At 44.4% G+C, this 24,240-nt stretch overlaps 1 protein-coding gene across 1 annotated transcript in view; it reads right to left on the bottom strand.

Annotated features, from left to right (window-relative positions):
• Positions 1-11,279, bottom strand: part of FAM107B (family with sequence similarity 107 member B) — a 248,624-nt gene extending 237,345 nt beyond the window's left edge. Inside the window, exon 1 of the mRNA XM_064368410.1 lies at positions 10,641-11,279. Within this exon, the coding sequence (XP_064224480.1) occupies positions 10,641-11,051 (411 nt within the window). The 5' untranslated portion in view covers positions 11,052-11,279. The remainder of the gene's footprint in view (positions 1-10,640) is intronic.
• Positions 11,280-24,240: the final 12,961 nt, after the last annotated feature.

Below are 24,240 nucleotides of genomic sequence, written 5' to 3'. Positions count from 1 at the left end.
AGAGTGCAGGTGGGATGAGGGGATGCAGAGTGTAGGTGGGATGAGGGGATGCAGAGTGCAGGTGGGATGAGGGCGATGCAGAGTGCAGGTGGGATGAGGGGATGCAGAGTGTAGGTGGGATGAGGGGGATGCAGAGTGCAGGTGGGATGAGGGCGATGCAGAGTACAGGCGGGATGAGGGGGATGCAGAGTGCAGGCGGGATGAGGCGATGCAGAGTGCAGGCGGGATGAGGAGATGCAGAGTGCAGGCGGGATGAGGGGATGCAGAGTGCAGGCGGGATGAGGCGATGCAGAGTGCAGGTGGGATGAGGGGATGCAGAGTGCAGGTGGGATGAGGGGGATGCAGAGTGCAGGTGGGATGAAGGGGATGCAGAGTGCAGGCGGGATGAGGCGATGCAGAGTGCAGGCGGGATGAGGGCGATGCAGAGTGCAGGCGGGATGAGGGGGATGCAGAGTGCAGGTGGGATGAAGGGGATGCAGAGTGCAGGTGGGATGAGGCGATGGAGAGTGCAGGCGGGATGAGGGGATGCAGAGTGCAGGTGGGATGAGGCGATGCAGAGTTCAGGCAGGATGAGGGCGATGCAGAGTTCAGGCAGGATGAGGGGATGCAGAGTTCAGGCAGGATGAGGCGATGCAGAGTGCAGGCGGGATGAGAGTGATGCAGAGTGCAGGTGGGATGAGGGGGATGCAGAGTGCAGGCGGGATGAGAGTGATGCAGAGTGCAGGTGGGATGAGGGGGATGCAGAGTGCAGGCGGGATGAGAGTGATGCAGAGTGCAGGTGGGATGAAGGGGATGCAGAGTGCAGGTGGGATGAGGGGATGCAGAGTGCAGGCGGGATGAGGGGATGCAGAGTGCAGGTGGGATGAGGCGATGCAGAGTGCAGGTGGGATGAGGGCGACGCAGAGTGCAGGCGGGATGAGGCGATGCAGAGTGCAGGTGGGATGAGGGGATGCAGAGTGCAGGTGGGATGAGGGGATGCAGAGTGCAGGTGGGATGAGGCGATGCAGAGTGCAGGTGGGATGAGGGCGACGCAGAGTGCAGGCGGGATGAGGCGATGCAGAGTGCAGGTGGGATGAGGGGATGCAGAGTGCAGGTGGGATGAGGGGATGCAGAGTGCAGGTGGGATGAGGGGATGCAGAGTGCAGGCGGGATGAGGCGATGCAGAGTGCAGGCGGGATGAGGCGATGCAGAGTGCAGGTGGGATGAGGGGATGCAGAGTGCAGGTGGGATGAGGGCGATGCAGAGTGCAGGCGGGATGAGAGTGATGCAGAGTGCAGGCGGGATGAGGGCGATGCAGAGTGCAGGTGAGATGAGGGGTGATGGGTGATTACACATGAATTTATGATAGGCTTCCAAGCAGCACTGACATCTACAGATGGTAACCCAAGTCTTGGCTTCCAGACAGCTTCAAGACATTGAAATAAAAATCAATATATTGAGTATCAGTCACGAATATATATAGAGGTGAACAAGAGTTCCAAGAGCTTTTCTGTTAATAGATATCCAAGGAATCTCTCAAACACCAAATTCCAGTTAAGGTGGCTTCATGAGAACATGGCTTGAGTCGGCTTCTAACCAAGGAAGCTGAAACTGATTTAATGAAATGATCCCAGGTATTAGAAAAGACTGTGCCAAGAAAAGAGGAAGGATGGGCCTGGAGCCTAGACAAGGAGAGCAAATGAAAGGTTATTTAGTTATTTGCAGCATGAGTTCTGCACAGCCCACAGACGTTGTCTCTGACCTGTTGACCTGAGTTTCCCATGTTGCTGAGAGGGTTATTGTTAGAGTGGAAATGGAGCAGACGCTTAGCGTCACTGAGTTCCAGTTTCCCTGTCAGGTAGAACAGCAGGGGGTGAGTTCAGAGAGGTACTTTGTATTGGATCTATGGACCACTGTAAGGACTTGATTTTTACCCTGAGGGAAATAGGGAGACTTTGAAGGGTTTTGAGCAGAGGAGTGAGTGGGATTATCAGGAACTAATATTGCAAGAGGACTAGCAGGATCCAATGAGCTAAGCCATGTAAAGGTAAGGCACTTAGCACCATGCCTCGTCTATTAATGGTGCTCAATGGGTGGTACTTGTAATTGCCATAGCTTAGTGATGCTATCAAAGTAGCCCCTCTTCGCCAGAACTGATTCAGGAAGATACAGAAAATCTGAATAGACCTATAACTGGTAAGGAGATTGGATCCATAACCAAACACTGTACGACCATAACAACAGAGAGCCTTGGACTACATGGTTTCACTGATGCATTCTACCAAACATGTAAAGAATCTTTCTCAAACTCTTCCAAAGAACTAAAGAGGAGAGAACACTTCCTAATTCATTCTATAAAGCCAGCACTAACCTGATACCAAAGGTACACAAAGATACTACAAGAAAAGAAAACTACAAAACAATATCCCTGATAAAAAAAAAAAAAAAATACACCTTTTTTTTTTGAGATGGAGTCTCCTTCTCTCACCCAGGCTGGAGTGCAGTGGCATGATCTCAGCTCACTGCAACCTCTGCCTCTCAGGGTCAAGTGATTCTCTTGCCTCAGCCTCCTAAGTAGCTGGGATTACAGGCCCTCGTCTATGCCCGGCTAATTTTTGTATTTTTAGTAGAGACAGCATTTCACCATGCTGGCCAGGCTGGTCTCAAACTCCTGACCTCATATGATCCACCCACCTCAGTCTCCCAAAGTGCTGGGTACAGGCATGAGCCATGGCACCCAGCCCCTGATAAATATTAACAGAAAGATCCTCAATGAAATACTAGCAAACAGAAGTTTGCAGCATATTAAAAAGATTACACCATGACTAAGTGGGATTTGTTCCTGGAATGCAATGATGGTTCAACATAGAAAAATCAATCAATGTAACATACCACATTAACAGAATGAAGGAAAGAAAACACATGTGATCATCTCAATTGATGCAAAAACATTTACAAAATTCAACACTTTCATAATTTAAAAAATACTCAAAAAGTTAGGAATAGAAGGAAACTACCTCAACACAATAAAGTTCATATAAGAAAAACCCACCACTAGCCTCATAGTTAATAGTGAAAGACTGGAAGCTTTTAAACTAAAATCGGAACAAAACAAGGATGCTTACTTTGCCATTTCTATTCAATGCAGTATTGAGTTTCCACCAGAGTAATTAAGCAAGAAAAAGAAACAGGTGGGGTGCAGTGGCTCACACCTGTAATCTCAGCACTTTGGGAGGCCAAGGCGGGAGGATCACCTGAGGTTGGGAGTTTGAGACCAATCTGACCAACATGGAGAAACCCTGTCTCTACTAAAAATACAAAATTAGCCAGGCATGGTGGCGCATGCCCATAATCCCAGCTATTCAGGAGGCTGAGGCAGGAGAATCACTTAAACCCAGGAGGTGGAGGTTGTGGTGAGCAGAGATCGTGCCATTACACTTTAGCCTGGGCAACAAGAGTGAAGCTCTGTCTCAAAAAAGAAAAAGAGAGAGAGAGAGAGAGGGAGAGAAGGCATCCAAATTGGAAATGAAGAAGTAAAATTACCTGTTTGTTGATGACATGATCTTGTGTATAGAAAATAAAAAACATAAAGAGCTAATAAATAAATTTAGCAAAATTGTAGGATAAAGACCCTTGCACAAAAATCAGTTGCATTTCTATACACTAACAATGAATACTCTGAAAAGGAAATTAAATAATGTCATTTACAGTAGCATCAAAAAGAATAAAATATTTAGGAATTAGCTTAACCTAGGAGGAAAAAGAAGTGTACATTGAAAACTACAAAATGTTCCTGAAAGAAATTAAAGAAGACATAAATATAATAAATGGAAAGATATCCCATGTTCACAGATTAGATATAAGATGTCAATACTGTTCAAAGATATCTATATATTTAATGCAACCCCTATCAAAATCCCAATAATGTTTTTTGCAAAAATAGAAAAATTCATCCTAAAATTTATACAGAATCTCAAGAGACCCCAAATGATCCAAACAATCTTGAAATGGGAGAATAACATTGGAAGTCTCACACTTTGAGATTTCAAAGTTCACTACAAAACTACAGTAATCAAAACAATGTGATAACTGGCACAGACATATAGACCAATGAAACAGAATAAAAGCTCAGAAATAAACCCTCACATATATATGGTCAAATGATTTCAACAAGGGTGCCAAGACCATTCAATGGGGAAAAGACAGGGTTTTCAACAAATGGTGCTGAGAAATTTGCACAAGAATGATGGCTGCACTACAATGGGAATATGCTTAATGCCACAGAATTATATGCTTTAAAATAGTTACAATGGTAAAATTTATATTACGTGTATTTTATCACAATAAAATGAATCACTCTCCTGCCTCTGAGTCCATGCTTTCCAACAAAATTTTGACTATCATTTCTCTTAACTTGTGATTTTCCAATGGGGAGAATACCTGACTCAGTCAGCCCATCCCTGGTCATTAGTGCTCAAAGCTTACGACTAAATGGGCATTCCGACTTACACATCAGGCTCATCTTCCTGCTGTCCGTATTAGGTTTATTACAATGGCCTTGATGCTCCAACCTTCCTGACTCTAATCCATCCTACACCTACCCATGGCTTTGCCCTGCTAAATGAACAGTAACTACAGATGTTGTCCCCACTGTGTGCTATCGGTTCTATTCTTATGCATCTGCTTGCCTTGAGCCCCTGCGACCCATGTGTCACTAAGACAGAAAGATAAAATCAAACTGACCCTGCCATATCCAGCAACATAGGGTATCTCCATTCTCTAGAGAAAGCTGATTGACAAAACCGTGTTAGAGACAGCAATGCTCACGCTCAGACTCTAGAAATCAGCAAGTGCCGGAGCCTGTGAATCTTCACCCAGGCCGCTGCTGGGTGCTAGGATGGCTTGGTTACCACTTCTCTGCCTAGATGCGAAACCAAACTGCTCCAAAAATCAGTGCAGTTGTCAACTCCAAGATGGGCCCTGTTTCCGTTTGCTTTTGTACAAGCGTATTTTTCTTTTCTTCTTTTTTTTTTTGAGACAGAGCCTTGCACTATCACCAGGAACTGGAGTGCAATGGCACGATCTCAGCTCACTGCAACCTCCACCTCCCAGGTCCAAGCGATTCTCCTGTCTCAGCCTCCCAAGTAGCTGGGATCACCCGCCACCATGTCCAGCTAATTTTTTTGTATTGTTAGTAGAGACAGGGTTTCACCATGTTGGCCAGGCTGGTCTCGAACTCCTGACCTAATGATTCATCTGCCTCGGCCTCCCAAAGTACTGGGATTACAGGCATGAGCCACTGCACCTGGCCACAATTGACTTTTTATTTAAAAACCCAGAAATAATTTCCCAAACCACAATTACCATCTCTTCCTATGTGAGGCTGGCTACTCCCAATTCAAGTACAAACTATATGGAACTTACAGCTGCTATGGGAAGACATTCTCAAACTACCAAAATACTCTGAAACTTTTAGTTGCTTAGTGTATGAACTCTCCCTTTCTCACCCTGCCGACATCATCAGGAGAGAAAAGAGTGAAACACCACCATTCAACTAGACAGCGTGCAACGTTTAGTTGGATGCGCAATTAGAATAAGATTGAAGCTCTTATATTGTAATCTCCCCTGTCTTCTTCCCAAGGCTAAGCATGGAGCCCCTTCCTGTGTTTGTATGCCAACCAGGGCTGATAAGCCCTCTCATACTGCACTGATTCTGCCTGTTTACCCGACTGAACTTCCCACTTGAACGTCAGCAACCCCAGAGACTGAGTCACCATCGTCAGTGCTTCCCCAGGGCTAATGCCATCCTCACAGTGAGCAATAGCACAAACATTTTGGCTAAAAAAATAAACAGCAGTATTGCTGAATTTCACTGAGTCTACGATTCCACCAGTGATAGACACTTCAACTGCAAGACCACTAGGAAGGGAAAAAGTTATCATTAAAAGGTACCAGCGGCTCGGTGCAGTGGCTCAGGCTTGTAATCCCAGCACTCTAGGAGGCCAAGGAGGGTGGATCACGAGGTCAGGAGTTCAAGACCAGCCTGGCCAACACAGTGAAACCCTGTCTCTACTAAAAATACAAAAATTTGCTGGGCGTGGTGGCACGCGGCTGTAATCCCAGCTACTAGGGAGGCTGAGGCAGGAGAATCACTTGAACCTGGGAGGTGGAGGTTGCAGTGAGTTGAGACTACACCACTGCACTCTAGCCTGGGCGACAGAGCTAGACTCTATCTATTAAAAAAAAAAAAAGGTACTAGCAATTATAAGACACATTCCCATTTTAGGGTTGTTATCACTTCGGTTTTAGGTTTGGAACAGGAAAGAGTTGAATACAAAAAGGTTGAAGACTAATGGATTCTACTTCTTCAATGCAGACACGTGCACCGATAATTACACCAAACAAAAATGTTTCCTATTTGCTTAGTTTGCTTAGCTTTATTACCTCAAGCTTTTTCTCTTGAGCCAGATATTGTTTCAAATATAAATGAGTCACCCTCCTGTCTGAACATCAGGTAATTAAAGATGGATTTAAGGACTTGTCCCCATTTCTTACCTATCATTATGTCTGAGGCTGAAATAAAAAAAGCAAAAAGTATTATTTGTGGCTTCTACCGAGGCAGCTTAAATAATGAGGATCAGAGCATCCAAAAGGGAAATATTTTTGCTGCCAGGCAAGATTGTAACAAAAGCATCTCATTCATCATCTGCTAAGGGAAAACAAGCTACTGCAAAATCACTTGGTAATGAAAAATCCGGGCAGTTCTAAGCCACTTTTAATCAGATCTCAAGGCAATCCCCCACACTGTCAGCAACAAAGCTTTGTCACTAGCAGGATGCAAAATGGACAGGATCCCCTTCTGTGGCGTTACACAGCATGAAGCTATGGTAGAAAAGCTAAGCATTAAGCAAATGAATAAAAACAAATAATTTTTTAATATAATTAAGAGGAATTGGTTATTGAATACAAAAGTGCAGTTGTAATAAATTCGAGTATTTAATAGTACCACGGGGAAATTATACTTAACAATAATTTATTGTGTATTTCAAAATAGCTAGAAGAGAGGAATTGTAATGTTCCCAACACAAAGAAAAGGTAAGTGTTTGAGCTGGTGGATATCTCAGTTACCCTGATTTGATTACACATTCATACATGTATCAAAATATCACATGTGCCCCAAAACATGTACAACTGTGATATATCAATTAAAAATAACAACAAATAAAAATAAATTAAAAACAAACAGGCCAGGTGTGGTGGCTCACACCTGTAATCCCAGCACTTTGGGAGGCTGAGGAGGGTGGAGCACGAAGTCAAGAGAGCAAGATCAACCTGGTTAACATGGTGAAACCCCATCTCTACTAAAAACACAAAAAATTAGTCGGGCATGTTTGCAACATATCTATAGTCCCAGCTACTTGGGAGGCTGAGGCAGGAGAATCGCTTGAACACGGAGGCAGAGGCTGCAGTGAGCCGAGATGGCACCACTGCACTCCAGCCTGGGTGACAGAGCAAGACTCCGTCTTGAAAAAATACATAAATAAAAACAAATAATTATATAGGCATCTACATATAAATATATGGAAGTAATTCATTTATTTTTGTAGAGATGAGGTTTTGTTATGTTGCCCAGACTGGTCTCAAACGTCTGGCCTCAAGTGATCTTCCCGCCTTGGGTTTCCAAAGCCCTGGGTGACAGGCATGAGCCACCATGCCTAGCCAATATGTATGATATTTAAATGTGATTGCATATCAAGTGAGATCACATATGAATATTTGATCTTAAATCCTCAAACACTACACAATTAATTAGTAGTAGAAGCACATTATAATTCAGAGGATGGACTTTGGAGTCAAACAGAACTGGGTTCTGGTCCTGTCTCTGTCACATCCTCTCTTTGTGGCCTTGGGCAAACGTCTTACCCTCTCTAAGCACCAGTGTTCTCCTCTGTAAAATGGGCATCATAAGAATACGCACCTCACTGTCACCAGGGTTGGCTGAGATACTCCGTGTAAAGCACTTAGAAGAATGGCTAGCGGACTGCAAGTGCTCTGCACAGCTTAGCTCTTGAACTAGAATAGATGCCCATTTGCCCACAGTGCACCTTCTTCCTGCACTTCCTGGCACTTGATTCCTGTGTTTGCCTTCCATCACTCCCTGTCTGCTCTCACTCCCCTGCCTGGTTTGGACCCCACAGTCAAATGCTGCGTGTGCTGCCTCACGGAGTCTCCCCCACTTTATCTTCCTGTTGTTCCTGTCTGGATTATTACAATGCTCTGCTCCAGCCTTCCCGACTCTAATCCGTCCTACACCTGCCCATGGCTTTGCCCTGCTAAGTGAATGGTAACTACAGATGTTGTCCCCACTGTGTGTTGTTGGTTCTAATCTAACGCACCTGCTTGCCTTAAGCCCCTGCATCCCCTGTGTCACTAAAATAGATACAATCAAATTGACCTTGCCGTATCCAGCAACATAGGGTGTCTCTCTTCCCTCAGAGAAAGCTAACTGACAAAACTGTGTTTAGAGACAGCAATGCTGAGGCTCAGAACCCAAAAATCAGCAACCCCCAGAGCCTGTGACTCTTCATCCAGGCCTCTGTTGGAGAAGGCTAGGATGGCTTGGTTACCACTTCTCTGCCTAGTTGCTAAACAAACCTGTTCTAAAAATCAATGCAGTTGTCAATTCCAAGATGGGCCCTGTTTCCCATCACTTTTGTACAACTGAATTTTTTTTTTTTTTTGAGATGGAGTCTCATACTGTCGCCCGGGCTGGAGTGCGGTGGCGCTGTACTCCCAACTGTAATGCATCCCACGCTGCAGACTACCCATGGCTTTGCTCCTGCCAAGTGAACACTAAACTTGGAAGTGGCCCCACTTTGAGTTATCGGTTCTATTTGAATTCACATGCTTGTCTTAAGCCCCTGAGTCCCACATGCAACGAAAACAAAGATAAAATCAGAGTAACCCTTTATTCTTGCTGCTGTCTTCAGTAACATAGGGTGGTTCTGCGTGGCTGGAATCTCTGCTCAACAGAAAGTCTTCCAGTTCATGAAAACTGTACATCATTAGTTCCATGAATAGCCAACAAACATAAACTTGGCCATGAATTCTAATCAGCTACCTACAGTACTACCAAAAATATCTTAATCCGGATGCTGCTACACACTGAAAATTTTGGGTTTTGTTTGCTTGTTTTGGGTTTTGATTTAGTGTTGCTAGATAAAAAACAATGTAGTTATTGCTGTAACAGAGGATTTGGTAAAACTCTCTGTCCAATTTCAGAAGGCAGGCAACAGGGCCGAGCTTTAATCATTTCATATAAATCTGCAGGGTGTCAAATGAAACTATTTTTTAAATGATGTTTTAACCCTATCTTTGCTGCTTGGCTGTGTTCATTGCTAATGAGGCTTCTTAGATTCAGTTAAGTAACTTAGGCCAATAATTTGTTAAATGGATGTGGAAAAATGATTTTAAAAACCAGAATACTTTAGTAATGGATCCCCAAAGAATTCTCAATTTTTTAAGTCTGGTCCCAAACTACTTGGCTAGGAAATGATAAAAAGTGCTCAAGAGATATCTTTGGCGTGTACCCTTTAGAAAACCTTTCCTCTACACTGAGTCTCCAAATTGGGATTACCAGGAATTTTGAAATAATTGTGCAGCTCAATCTAATCAGAATAGTCAACAATTAAAATTCACTGATGCCAAAAATGGAAAGAAAATAAGTAAATAACTTTTAAGAGCAGTGACAGCATTTTTTCTCAAATAACTTTCTCCTGCCTTCAACGCTCCGAAGATTATCACAAAAACATCCACATTATGAATAGTTTTATAGGTCAGTTCCCTCCATTCCACTAGGCATACGCTGATGATCATTTCCAAATTTTCCCAGACTGTTTTGATAGCGTGTGATTCATTTTAAGTAGAGGCAGCTTTGTGAATTCCCTAGCCAAACTTTTTAGACTATGGATTTTCATATAAATAAATTTACGGAGAAGTTGGGGGAAATACAAAAAGGAAAATAATGTTTTTGTAAACTATCTTACTCTTAACGTTTTACTGAGTGAGTCATTGTTGGCTCCAAGACACCCAAGCCCGTTAATTCAAGGTCATTTCAGCCATGGCTCCAGTGCTTGTTATCATTGCCTCATCCACATCTTTTTTTTTTTTTTTTTTTTTTTTTTTATGAGACGGAGTCTAGCTGTCGGCCAGGCTTGAGTGCAATGGCGAGATCATGGCTCACTGCAACCTCCACTCCCCGAGTTCAAGCGATTCTCCCGCCTCAGGCTCCTGAGTAGGGGAATTACAGGCGCCCGCCACCAGACTCAGCTAATTTTTGTGTTTTTAGTAGAGACGGGGTTTCACCATGTTGGTCAGGCTGGTCTCGAACTCCTGACCTCATGAACCGCTCGCCTCGGCCTCCCAAGGTGCTGGGATTACAGGTGTGAGCTACCGCGCCCAGCCTTGCGTCATCCACATCTTTTGAGAACACTCTGAGAATCTATGGCTTTAACACACTTCTGCTCACTAGTGAGAGTACCCTGCAATGCCTTATTCAGCAAGAAGGTTAAACGAGTTTGTTTGCTGAAGCATTCGCCAAGCGATCCCAACGCTCCTCCAGCTCCATTCCTTCTGTAATCGCGCAGCGAACACTCACTCACCTTGGGCGAGTCAATAATTGATGGTCTGGGGATGGAAGCCTGAAACGCCACTGCTTCACAGTCCGCCCCTTCATCCAGGGACCCGGGCACATCCTCGGGCGTCGCTGCAGACTGGACAGCAGTGTGGTGACTTGAATTCCGTTTCGCACTGCCATTTCTCTCTGCATGAGTGCCCGAATCTTGCCTTTTCTCTGGAGCTCCTTCTGCGCTTGGGTGACTTGGCTGTCTGCCTGCTTTGGCCACCGGCTGCGCACAGACGGTGGGATGAGTATCAGCTACGCCGGACTGACTGAAGGAAGCGCTCTCCCTCGTGTTCCCAAAACAAGTGAGCAGAGCTGAGCATGGAAACGGATGCATGCTTCTAGAGGGAGACTTCAGTCTTTTGGTGAGTCTTGCTTTCCACGTGGACATAACTTGCAGTGAAACATTGCAAAGCTCAAACGGGGCAAGGAAAGTTTCCAGGGGTCCACATCACCTCCACTTCCCTTATAGGAACTCCTTTCTTGCCCGAAGAGAAGACCTTGCTAGTGGTTGCCGCTAAATAGAAGTTGAGATGGCAAAGCCGCCTTCCCTGAGAGTCACTTAGCAGCTGAGCCCCCTTTGAAAGCGTCCATCCTGGGCAATTTCGCGCTCTTCCTTTTCTGATGCTGTCAGTGGCTAAAGAAAGCTGTTGGGGAGGCATGTGAGTGGCTCGGGTTACAGTCCCCAGGCAGGGCAGACGCTTCAGGGTAGGGTAGTGCCAAGTCAATAGACAATTGCTTCAGGTTACCTAGGAGGCATAAAGATAATGTAGCCTGATAGCATCTGCCATTATAGCGTCAGCCTGTGTATCAATAACATCATAACAGCAGCAAAACCTTCTTTGGTTACCCCCCTTCAAATATTTATTCCCCCAAACAAAACAAAAACGACCCAGTTGTCCATCACACATGCAGACCCCTAGAGGGGCCACGACCCTAGCAGCTGTTTCATAATTAAAATAGGAGGTAGACTCAATCTTTCACCTGGAGAGATCCATGTTTCGGGTGTAATGTGTTTTCTGAATCTTTCTGGATTTTTCGGGATCTTTCTGGAATCTTCCCCCACCACCAAAACAAGGTTCCTGGTTTCCAGATCCATATGGGTCTTTGGTAATTTGATTTTTTTTTTTTTTACTACTTAGGCTAAATTCTTGGTTAGTTTCCAACAACACCAAAAAAGAAAAAAAGAGAGACCCTAACATTAACAATTGTCCTTATGTTTTATGTTATTATGTGTGAAGAAGGTATTATGTACATGTGAAGAAGTATTCTACCTGTGGAATTAGTATATCACCTAGTTTCAGAAAGCAACTCCCTTTTGAACATAGATCTTCCATTTCTCAACACATTAATGTGTGAGTGGTGAAAAAATAATAAATTATAAACATATTCTGAGACAATTCAAAATCAAGACTTTTCCTTAGCCAACCATCTGCTAGGAATGTTGTAAAAATGTAATACTGTAAGCTTTTGCCATTAATAGTGACTTTGGGGTCAAGATTTCATGGTTTGGTACCCACTCTTAATTTATTTGTTTGCTCTCTCTTTTAATTTAATGTCAAGATGTGCTCTTCAGCCCAGACAGGTGGTAGTTATTATATTACAGCCCTGATTTCCATTCTACAGAGGCAGAAACCAATTCTTTGAAATTTCAGGTGACTAAGGCAAGTTTATGCTGCTAAAAAGGGCTTGTTGAAAACCCAAGATCCTTGCTCTCCTATCTGGACTCTGAGTCTCATTCTATCTGACAATCATTTTATGGATGTAATGGTCATACTGGAAATTCTGTTCTAAATGGACAGTCATATTCATAATACAAAAAGGCAGATATGGCTTAAGAAAGAAGGGATAAGGCAAGCTGGGCGTGGTGGCTCATGTCTGTAATCCCAGCACTTTGGGAGGCCGATGTGGGCGGATCACGAGGTCAGGAGCTCGAGACCAGCCTGGCCAACATAGTGAAACTCCATCTTAACTAAAAATACAAAACATTAGCCAGGAGTGGCTAATCTTTTTGTCTCAAAAAAAAAAAAAAAAAAAGAAAAAGAAAGAGTAGATAAGGCATCAAATGCATATTTTATCTTAGTCTCTACCAAAAGTTAGAAATAGAATATAGAAAGCTGCCATTTATTAGGGCTTACCATGTGGCAGGCCCCGTGCTATCCAAGCTGGTCCAGGCATCCCAGGGATTTGAGCTCATTCTTCTTTCATTGTGTCCCAAGTCCATGCAGTCCAAAACCCCCACCCACAAGAAATCGGGGGTCCAGGCTTCTACCATGATGCCCCCCAAGTATCCTGGGGACCCCTGGGAACTTCACTGTGTCTCCCATTTGGCTTGGTTGCTAGAGTGCACTCAGGCAGGGTCATGCCCTGCTGTGCCTCTTCAAACACACTTATAGTAAAGGGGGCTGTGATGGAGCACAAGACATTTTTGAAGGCTTGGAGGTCAGGAAGGGATTTTAAAAAAGAAAAATCCACTTTTACACCTGGTTTCATTCACTCATTTGTGTATTCATTCAATTATGTGCCAAGCCCCTTCTGGAACTGGAGAAACAGTGGTTCACAGTGCAGCTTGCGAGGGGCTACATTCAGGAGATCCCTGAGTAAGAAAACTCAGAGCCACTTTCTAGGTCTGCTGAGGCCCTGGGCTCGCACCCCTGCTCTGAGGACCACCTCTCTGCTCTCCACAGGTGTGTTCAGAGGCATGCATGAACTCATCGGAGTTCCGGCACCGACCCACTGAGAACGGTAGACTTTCTGATTAGTGTGGTTGCTGAGTCTGACCTAGAATAACACTCAGTAACAGGCCATGGTTATTGAGTGTCTGGTATCAGACATGAATCTCAGCAAATTAACTCACTTAATCCTCACAACTCTAGGAGAAAGGTGATATTATTATTCCCATTTTTACTCATGAGAAAACCAAGACACAGAAACTTAAGTCACTTGCCCAAGGTCACAGCACTGCTTAAGGAAATGAGAAAAGGTTATGAGTCCAGCAACCTGGCCCCAGAGCTCATACTTTTCTCAGTAAGCAATCCGGCTTTCCAAATACACACACGCATGTGCACACACACAGACATGCACTCCAAAGAGGAAATTTGCAATGACCTTGATCCAACACTCTTCCTCTAAGAATTTTTTCTGTAGATACACTTGTGCAAAAGGTATGTCCAAGAATGTTCACAGCACAGAGTTTGTAATCACATGATTAAATGTTAATTAATAGAAGACAAGTTCATATAGAAGAAAACAGGCCGGGAGCAGTGGCTCACGCCTGTAATCCCAGCACTTTGGGAGACCAAGGCAGGTGGATCACCTGAGGTGGGGAGTTCGAGACTAGCCTGACCAACATGGAGAACCCAATCTCTACTAAAAATACAAAATTAGATGGGCATAGTGGCGCATGCCTGTAGTCCCAGCTACTCAGGAGACTGAGGCAGGAGAATCGATTTTACCCAGGAGGTGGAGGTTACGGTGAGCGGAGATCATGCCATTGCACTCCAGCTTGGGCAATAAGAGCGAAACTCTGTCAAAGAAAAAAGAAAGAAAGAAGGGAGCTGGGGAGAGAGGGAGGGAGGGAAGGAAAGCAAAGCAAAGGAAAGGAAAGGAAAAGAGAGAGAGAAAGAGGGAAAGAAAGAAAGAAAGAGAAAGAAAGAAAGAAAGAAAGAAAAGAAAAACCATCAGCTGGGTGTAATGGTTCACGCCTGTAATCCCAACACTTTGGGAGGCCTAGGTGGGAGGATCCTTTGAAGCTAGGAGTTCAAGACCCGTCTGGGCAACATAGTGAGGACCCATCTCTACAAAAAAAGTTTTAAAAGTCAGCTGCACATGCTGGTGAGTGACTTTAGTCCCAGCTACTTGAGAGGCTGAAGTGAGAGGATTGCTTGAACCCAGGAGGTGGAGGTTGCAGTGAGCCAAGATCGCCCCACTATACTTCAGAACCTTGGTGACAGAGTGAGACTCTGTCTTAAAAATTAAAAACAAAAAAAATGCAGAGAGATCCCAAAGCATCACTAGGCATTTGAGAAGAACTGTTACCAGAAAGGAGTCCCGATCCAGATCCCAAGGGAGGGTTCTTGGATCTTGCATAGGAAGAAGTTCGGGGTGAGTCCACAGAGAAAAGTGAAAGCAAGTTTATTGAGAAAGCAGAAGAATGAAAGAATGGCTGCTCCATAGACAGAGCTGGGCATTCCTGAAAGCAAGAGGAGGAGCCACCTTAGGTGCAATGCTTGTTTATATGACATATAAGCCCAAAATCATGAGGGAGACGTGCTCTGCTACGAGGCTTAATCTCTGCGTAATTACTGTCTTCCGCAAGAATCTGTATGGTTATCTTTAAAGCAAAACTTATTCTTAAACCAAGAATGCTTTTGTTCTTAAGATACGCGGACATCACGACACTTCCTGGCTCTGTTAAGTCCTGGATCTCTTCAGTGAACATTATTAACTTGTTCCATGAACTGTAAATATCCTGTTGACTAAGAATGCCTAACCTCCTGGAAAGCAGCCCAGCAGGTCTCAGTCTCATTTTACCCAGTCACTTTCAAACCAAAGTGACTCCATCTTGAATAGGAGCTGAGTAAAATGAGGCTGAGACCTGCTGGGCTGTATTCCCACTCCATCTTGAACAGTACTGCCTATGACAGAACTGCAACATAAATGACAACAGCCAAGGTAAACAAAAGAAAAGATCTCAGCCAGGAAGAAAGAGGAAACGGTAGTTGGATAGGCAACAGAATCTGTCAGTCAGAGGATAGTGCAGGTGTGCAGTAAGTCTCAGTGCAGACTGATTCCGAGCAAAGATCCTGGGAGTGGAAGGGGGAGAGAATCTTAGCAACTTGATACCAGGAACATTCTCGTTGAGTGCCACGTGACAGAATTCCTAGAGAATTTTCAAACATTAACTCACTCTGCCCTAAAAAACTGTTTACATAGCTGTAATCATATAAATGCTATCCACATTTTTTTCAACTTTCAGAAGGAATATACAGGTCAACAGTTGCATATGGTGACTCTCAAAAACAATTTGGCCACCAGATGGATTTTGTTTGGCCACCAGATGGATTTTTTTAAAAATGACTGCACAGCTATTAGGCCACAGGAACCATTATTCTCTGTATCTCTCACCACGTCAGTTCACAAATTTTTGTCACTAGGACCCTGAAGGCATTCGAGTTTGATGGCTTGGATGGGCAATGCCTGCCCCTAGTCCCTCTTCAGGGACTGGAATAAGAACACGTGGTTCCAATCAGAATAAATCCCAAAACAGGCTGGGCACGGTGGGTCACTCCTGTAATCCCAGCACTTTAGAAGGCCGAGGCTGGCAGATCATGAGGTCAGGAGATGGAGACTAGCCTGACCAACATGGTAAAACCCTATCTCTACTAAAAATAAAAAAATTAGCCAGGCATGGTGGCACGCACCTGTAATCCCAGCTACTCAGGAGGTTGAGGTGGGAGAATCGCTTGCACCCGGGAGGCGGAGGCTGCAGTGAACTGAGACCACGCCATTGCACTCCAGCCTGGGCGAGACTCCGCCTAAAAAAAAAAAAAAAAAACCTAAACAGGACTACTTGGAAGAAACTTTCTCTTCTTCCCCCTGGATTTACTGGATTTAAACCTGAGAATGGGAAGGGAAAAGCAGCTGCCAACATCTTGGCTCCTTGGGGGACACTCACCGAAGCTGCCGCCAACACAAAGCAGAATGTAAGAGCTGGAGAAAGAGAACCTGGGTCCTGATGACATTTTTGAATGGATCTTTACCTGAGGCTGAATCTATCTCTACATATTGCTGCTTGTGTTGTAAAGCAAACAAATTTCCTTTCCTGCTTCACTCACTTCAAGTTGAATTTTCTGTCGCATTCTACTAAATGAGTCCTAATCAATATATGACTCAGGTGTACCAGCAAATCATGGAAACCTTCACCGTGGTTGCAGAAGAGAATGAAAATTGTATCAACCTCGCCAGTGGCAAAATAAAGGGAAAGCTGAAAGGTTTTGAAAGATAGGAAGGTTGCTGTGGAGGGGGTGATACGAGCAAAGGGAAGGTTGAGTTTGCTAATATTCTTATATTTCAAAGTCAAACGATGCTTCCTATGGTTGACATGAAAAGCAATTGAGTTTGAAGTATGGTGTCTGAGGTTGCAGAGGTGACAAGGGGAGGAACGGGAAATAAAGATGCATTCCCAGTACTGGGAAGAGACGGCGTGTAGTCAGTAGCTAAATGCTCATCTATCTTATCAGAAATCAATAGACAATGTCTAAAGTTGACAGATAAATAAATGGAGGCATAAGCATATCAGTTAGTGGGAGAGATCTCCATCTATCACAGTCAAACGTCAATAAATACTTTAAGTCAATGAATTAAGAAACGGAAATATAAACATATTATTTGTATTATAGTGCTATCTATAAGAAAACTAAAGACAAACAATTAGAAGAGGTTTCCTTTAAGGAAGAATAAGAATGGAAATGAGACAGAAGATGGTTCCTTCTACTACACCCTCTTACGTATGTTTTATGTTTAAATCATATAAAAGTATTACTTAATACAATTTTTTAATTTAAAAGGAATAAAGTCAATTTACATGGGGCAGTATGGAAAATTACCAGGAAATACTTTGAACGACAAAAGCAAATTGAAAAGTTAAGCACATGTGGATATCTAAAAATACACCATATAAATATATACATGTATGTGCTTACTTTTATATAGAAAAGTTTCAGAGGGGCCGGGCGCAGTGGCTCACGCCTGTAATCCCAGCACTTGGGAGGCCGAGGCAGGCATCACCTGAGGTCGGGAGTTTGAGATCAGCCTGGCCAACATGGAGAAACCCGTCTTTTCTAAAAATACAAAATTCGCCAAGTGTGGTGGCACATGCCTGTAATCCCAGCTACTCAGGAGGTTGAGGCAGGAGAATCGCTTGGAGGCAGGAGAATCGCTTGAACGAGGAGGTAAAGGTTGCAGTGGGCCAAGATTGCCCCATTGCACTCCAGCCTGGGCAACAAGAGCAAAACTCCGTCTCAAAAAGAGAAAGAAAGAAAAGCTTCAGAGGAATTAGCAAGAAATCTTCTGCCTCCGGAGAGGGGACACAAGGTCTGATCCGGGAGGAAGACACTTTTCATGGTATACCCTACTGTACTGTTTGACTTTTTTTTTTTAACCATGTGCCAACATTAACTTTTCTATTGGAAAAAATAGCATGGAAACACTCCAAGGTGACAGGGCACCGACATGCTCATTTCTAGGTGAGGTCTCAGATGAAAGTCAAATATGTGGCACCAATGATCTCTCCGAAGGGGAGACCAGCAGAGCAGACCTCAGCCATTCGGTGCCACCGTCAGGATGCTTTAAGAGGATTCGTGGTTTTCCATAGAGAACTCATAGAGGAAGCACTAACACTGAGACCCACATCTTCAAACATCATCGGTTGAGAACCCACTACAGAGTAGGTTCTGAGTCAGGTACTGCCGTGGTGGGCCTTCGAGTGAAATAAGCCAGGATCCTGTGCTCTTGAAGCCCAGAGCACTTACCTGTGTTACAATTGCCTGGAGGTAGAGCACATGAGTGGGTGTGGTAAGTGCCGTGAGGAAACCCGCTGGCTCCTGGAAATGAAATAATGACCCAAGGCGGGAAGCCTGGCTGACCTGGCAGCCCACGGCCTGTTCCTTGAGTCTCACTTTCCCTGTGGGGATCCCATTCATCGCTCCACCACCGCAATGGCCTTGGGAGGCACTGCCCTCTGCCTTAAAAATCCAGCCCAAGAAAAGGGCAACTGTCCCTTCTCCTGCACAATTCAGCAGATAATCATCTTTGGTGCATGACCAGACTTTGCTGATTACAAAAGGGAGTTATGCCTCTCTAAAAATGTTTTCTTTTTTTTTTTTTTTTTAAATGGAGTCTCACTCTATTGCCCAGGCTGGAGTGCAGTGGCGCAATCTCGGCTCACTGCAAACCTTGCCACCCGGGTTCAAGCCATTCTCCTGCCTTAGCGTCCCGAGCAGCTGGGATTACAGGTGGCAGCCACAGTGCCTGGCTAATTTTTGTATTTTTAGTAAAGATGGGGTTTCATTATCTTGGCCAGGCTGGACTTGAACTCCTGATGTTGTGAACCACCCCCCTCAGCCTCCCAAAGTGCTGGGATTACAGGCGTGAGCCACAGCACCGGCCAAAGTTTTCTTTTTGACTGTTTGCTGGGTAACATCATCGTCAGTACCCCAAAGCCCCCAGGTTATCCTTGCAGGGTCTCCCACGACTTCCTGTCTGTGGAGTTCCTGTCTAGTATCTGGGTGGCATAGAACATATTACCCCTCCAAGCTCATCTAGACTCCTTAGAATCTAGGCTGAAGAGATAAGGCCCTGGATTCCCTCTCCCTCCTAAGAGGCATCTTGCTAGTCATTTCCTGCCCCAGGATGATTCATGCTGAGAATATCCTCTGCCCCAAGGGAAGACCTCCTTTTGTCCCCAGGCCTCAGCTTTGGTCCCAACAAGACAGCTTGCATCATGGAATTCAGGAGTCCAACATCAGCCCCCGAAAGTAACAGAAAGCATCATTGCTTTGTCAGTGTGGAGGAAGGAAGGTCACCTAACCAAGACAGGAGGGGCAGAGGAAGGGGCAGGAAACAGGGGATCTGGGGTATAAGACCCAGAAACACAGCAGTGGTTGTAGATAAGGCCAGGATCAGTGCCACTGTCTGAGTTCACATCCTCTCCCTTTCCCCATATTTACACTCAGGCACGGCATAATATTGTTCCTGGTCAACAAGGGACCGCATGTATGGCAGTGGTCCCATAACATAATAATACTGTATTTTTACTATTGCTTTTCTAGATTTAGATACACAAACACTTACCTGTGTTACAATTGCCTGCAGGATTCAGTACAGTCACATGCTGTCCAGGTTTGTAGCGGAGGAGTGATAGGGAGTGATAGGCTATACGCTAGAGCCCAGGTATACCATGGACTGTACCATCTATGCGTGTGTAAGTACACTCTGTGATGTTTGGACAATGAAATTGCCTGTTTACATTTCTCAGAATGTACTCCCGTCGTTAACCAATACATGACTGTATTTTTAAATCAAAGTGAATTTAAAATGGGGATACATTTCCATTTTTTTGGTAAAAATTTCTTTTTTTGAGATGGCGTCTCTATCACCCAGGCTGGAGTGCAGCGGCGCAGTCTCGGCTCACTGCAACCTCCGCCTCCCAGGTTCAAGCCATTCTCCTGCCTAGCCTCCTGAGTAGATGGGATTACAGGCACCTGCCACCATGCCTTGCTAATTATTGTGGTTTTAGTAGAAATGGGGTTTCACCATGTTGGCCAGGCTGTTCTCGAACTCCTGACCTCAGGTGATCTACCCACCTTGGCCTCCCAAAGCGTTGGGATTACAGGCATGAGCCACCACACCTGGCCTTTGGTAAGAATTTCGAAAACATTTTGAGATCATCGTAAATGCCCTAATTTGTTGCAAAACTTGATTTGACTGTCATCAGATTTGCCTGGAAGCAAGACTACTCTGCCTTCACAATCTGGAATTCTCTTTCCTCCTCTTTTTAATCCTCACAGTGAATTCCCAGCTGATTACAATATCATCTTCCTTCAGGAAAAAGAATATTAAAAGCCTTTCCACTTTCTACCCAAAAGCGCCGCTGAAATGAAAACACCTGGTGAATCAGGTGGCCTGAGAAAAACACACCTCTCCTGTTTGATGCTCAGCAATGCCCCGACCTTCGGGATTCTGTTGACTGATATCATCACTTTTTTTTTTTTTGAGGCGGAGTCTTGCTTTCGTGCTCAGGCTGGAGTGCAATGGTGTAGTCTTGGCCCACTGCAATCTCCACCTCCCAGGCTCAAGCAATTCTCGTGCCTCAGCCTCCTGAGTAGCTGGGATTACAGGTCCCTACCACCATGCCTGACTAATTTTTGTATTTTTATTAGAGATGGGGTTTCACCATGTTGGCCAGGCTGGTTTCGAACTTCTGACCTCAAATGATCTGCCCACCTTGGTCTCCCAAAGTGCTGGGATTACAGGTGTGAACCACCACACCCGGCTGTCAACAACATTATCACGTCTACTCATACTTCAGAGGAAATACTGATCAGGTTCATATTTAGCTTCCTTCAATGGACCTCTGTCCTTTGGGTGAATTCAGAGACCCCCAGATGTGCCCACTCCCCATCTTCTGTCACCATTCTTCTTGGCCCACAGCCTGCATCCAGGGGGTTATTTAGCCCCCTGGGGTGCCCAGAAGAACAGGCAGGGGAAGTCAAGGCCAGCCCTGGGGTGTTAATAAAGGCAGATAGAATCCTATCCTTGGGATGGTGGCTAGGCCATCTCACTGCACAATCGGTACGATGTCTTATCTGCAGATAGTGTCCAGCTATCTATAAATTTTGCTCTAGTCATTTCAGAGTGAAAAAGCATCTGCCTTAAGCCACATGCCCTGTATCCTTTCCCAATGCCTGCCCCTTGGCAAAGTGTTGTCCCGTATTCACATCCCACCTGCCCTAGGACTTCCAGCCCATTGCACTCTTCATCCTCCCAGGGCCAAGTGTGCTGACCATGCTTGCCTTCCTGTGTGGCACAGTATGGGCAGGTGGTGGTGAAGGAATGAAGAGAGCAGGCCCTATGGCAAGTTGGTCACAAATGAAAAATCTTCATACTGTATTAATTTTTAAAAGCAGATTATAAAGCATTATATATGATCTCATTTGTTAAAGAGCCATTAAAGTTTAAAGAAAAAGTGAATACAATTCCCGTTATGGTTCAAAGTACTAATGCAAGTTCTAAATGACTAAAGGGTAGTAAGATAATTCCACTAAAATAACAGTGCAATTTTTTTTTTTTTGAGACGGCGTTTCGCTCTTGTTGCCCAGGCTGGAGTGCAATGGTGTGATCTCAGTGCACTGCAACCTCCACCTCCCAGGTTCAAGAGATTCTCCTGCCTCAGCCTCCTGAGTAGCTGGGATTACAGGCATGCACCACTGTGCCCAGCTAATTTTGTATTTTTAGTAGAGATGGGGTTTCTCCATGTTGGTCAGACTGCTCTCGAACTCCCTACCTCAGCCCACCTCGGCCTCCCAAAACAGTACAATAATTTAAAGGGGTTAAAATGATAATGACAAAGAGGGCAGAGGAAGAGGCAATAGATGACAAGAGACATAAATGGAAACTGGAAAAAGAGGAATAACAGACTTAGCTGAATGCAACCTATGCATCTGCAAAGAACACGAGATGAGAAGCACATCACTGAACCCACACACTCTCCCACTCCTACTCTTTCCCAGAGCCTTAGAAATCAGGGGCACCAGGTGATCTGGAGGTCCGGAGGGGTGGGAGATTACTTGAAAATTCGCCAAAATAACAGTTAGATACTGCTCTGGTCGGAATGTTCATGTACGTTTGTTAGGTGCATATATGTTCATGATGATTGTGGCTTCTTGCCCTTTCTATTCTTTTTGATGATATATAAGAGCAGTCTTATATACTGTTTCTTATTTTGTTGAGTATTAAAATTGCTTCCCAAGTTAAAAGTTTGATGTCTTTGGTTACTTGCACTAGATACATTTGAGATGGTATATACTTCATTTTTCTTTTGTTTTGTTTTGTTTTTGAAACAGGGTCTCACTCTCTCACCCAGCCTGGAATGCAATGACTTAATGACAGCTCACTGCAGCCACAGCCTCTCGGGCTTAGGTGGTCCTCCCACAGCCTCGCAAGTAGCTGGGACTACAGGCATGTGCCACCATGCGTGGCTATTTTTTGTATTTTTGTATTTTTATTTTTTTTTTGTAGAGATGAGGTTTCACCATGTTGCCCAGGCTGGTCTTGAACTCCTGTGCTCAAGTGATCTGCCTGCCTCAGCCTCTCAAAATACTGGGATTACAGACATGGGTAAATACTGTGGTTTCCAAATACCATTTTTCAATAAAAGAAAACAGGGCACTTTGGAGAAGTAGTTGGGGCAAAGAAAACATAAGATGAACCTGGAGACATACCGTGGCACCAGAAAGTAAGGAAGTGCTGAGAAAAAAAGAACGGGAATAGTGCCATGTCAAAATCCAACCCGCAAGAGTTCCCAGCGACCAAAGCTGAAACAAATTAAACAACAAAACACGTTTTTTAAAGTATGATCATATAGAATTGGCCAGGTGTGGTGGCTCATGCCTGTAATTCCAGCACTTTGGGAGACCAAGGTAGGCGGATCACTTGAGGCCAGGAGTTCGGGAGGAACCTGGCCAACATGGTGAAACCCCATCTCTACTAAAAATACAAAAATTACCCAGGCATGGTGGCAGGTGCCTGCAGTCCCAGCTACTTGGGACTTGAGGCAGGAGGATGACTTGAGCCCAGGAGGCAGAGGTTGCAGTAGGCTGAGACCGTGCCACTGCACTCCAGCCTGTGTGACACAGTAAGACCTTGTCTCAAAAATAGTAATAATGTAGAATTATAATCCAAATAATGAAATCAACATCCACAATCCTAGCACTTTAGGAGGCCGAGGCGAGTGGATCACAAGGTCAGCAGTTCGAGACCAGCCTGGCCAATATGGTGAAACCCCATCTCTACTAAAAAAAATACAAAAAAAATTAGCCAGGTGTGGTGGTGCGAGCCTGTAATCTCAGCTACTCAGTAGGTTGAGGCAGAAGAATTGCTTGAACCTGGGAGGCAGAGGTTACAGTGAGCCAAGATTGCACCACTGCACTTCAGCCTGGGCAACAGAGCAAGACTCTGTCTCCAAAAAAAAAAAAAGAAAAAGAAAAAAGAAATCAATATTCACAAGACCATACTGATTTAAATAAATACATGGGGAAAAAGAGACAGCCTTTTATTACAGAAGAACACAAATTAATAAAGATAGAAATAAGGAAAATAGAAAATTGCCACTAAAACACCACATGGACTAAGGAAAATTACTATGGTTGAATTATAATTCCCCAAAGGAAAGGATTGTCCACTGTAACATTTACATTTTCCTAAGGCACTATAATTTTGTTATTATGTCAGTCAGGGTCTAAGTGTCGGTTGGGGTCTCAGCAGGCAACAAATGGTATCTTCAAAGCAATATATTATATTATATTGAAGAGAATTTAATGAGGGACTCTGTACAGAGAGGTGGGCAGGATTAAGGGAACCCACAAGAGAAGGCAAAACATCACAACCCATGGGTCTGAAAGGTCAAGGGGAGGGAACCTGGAACCCAGAAAGAGCTAGAGCTCATCAGCATCTAACAGAAGCAGATGAGACGCATCGTAGAGAAATGTACTGCCGAATTTCAGCGATATAAGCAGGGAATGGGGAAAATAAGTATGCTACCTTTCTCCCCTGCCCCCTGATCTGTTGATACCTCTCATTGGTCAAACCCAAGAAAAAGACAGAGACAGAGGAATCCACTCACACAGTCCACAGAGGTCAGCCTCTGGGATACAGAGCAGGGCGAGAAGTGCAAAGAATGATTTCAGAGGGGCAAATGAAAATATGTTTACATGTATCAGGGGAAACCACCACGAATTTTAATTTTATGTATCGTGCTTATGTGAATCAAGGGGAAAAATTTAATTTTAATTTCTATCACA

The sequence above is a fragment of the Aotus nancymaae genome, unplaced genomic scaffold (genome assembly GCF_030222135.1).
Source record: "Aotus nancymaae isolate 86718 unplaced genomic scaffold, 86718_ANA_hifiasm-v0.15.2.pri h1tg000077l, whole genome shotgun sequence".
Taxonomy (NCBI): Eukaryota; Metazoa; Chordata; class Mammalia; order Primates; family Aotidae; genus Aotus; species Aotus nancymaae.
Note: the sequence above shows the minus strand (reverse complement) of the source record. Positions and strands in the feature narration are given on the sequence as shown.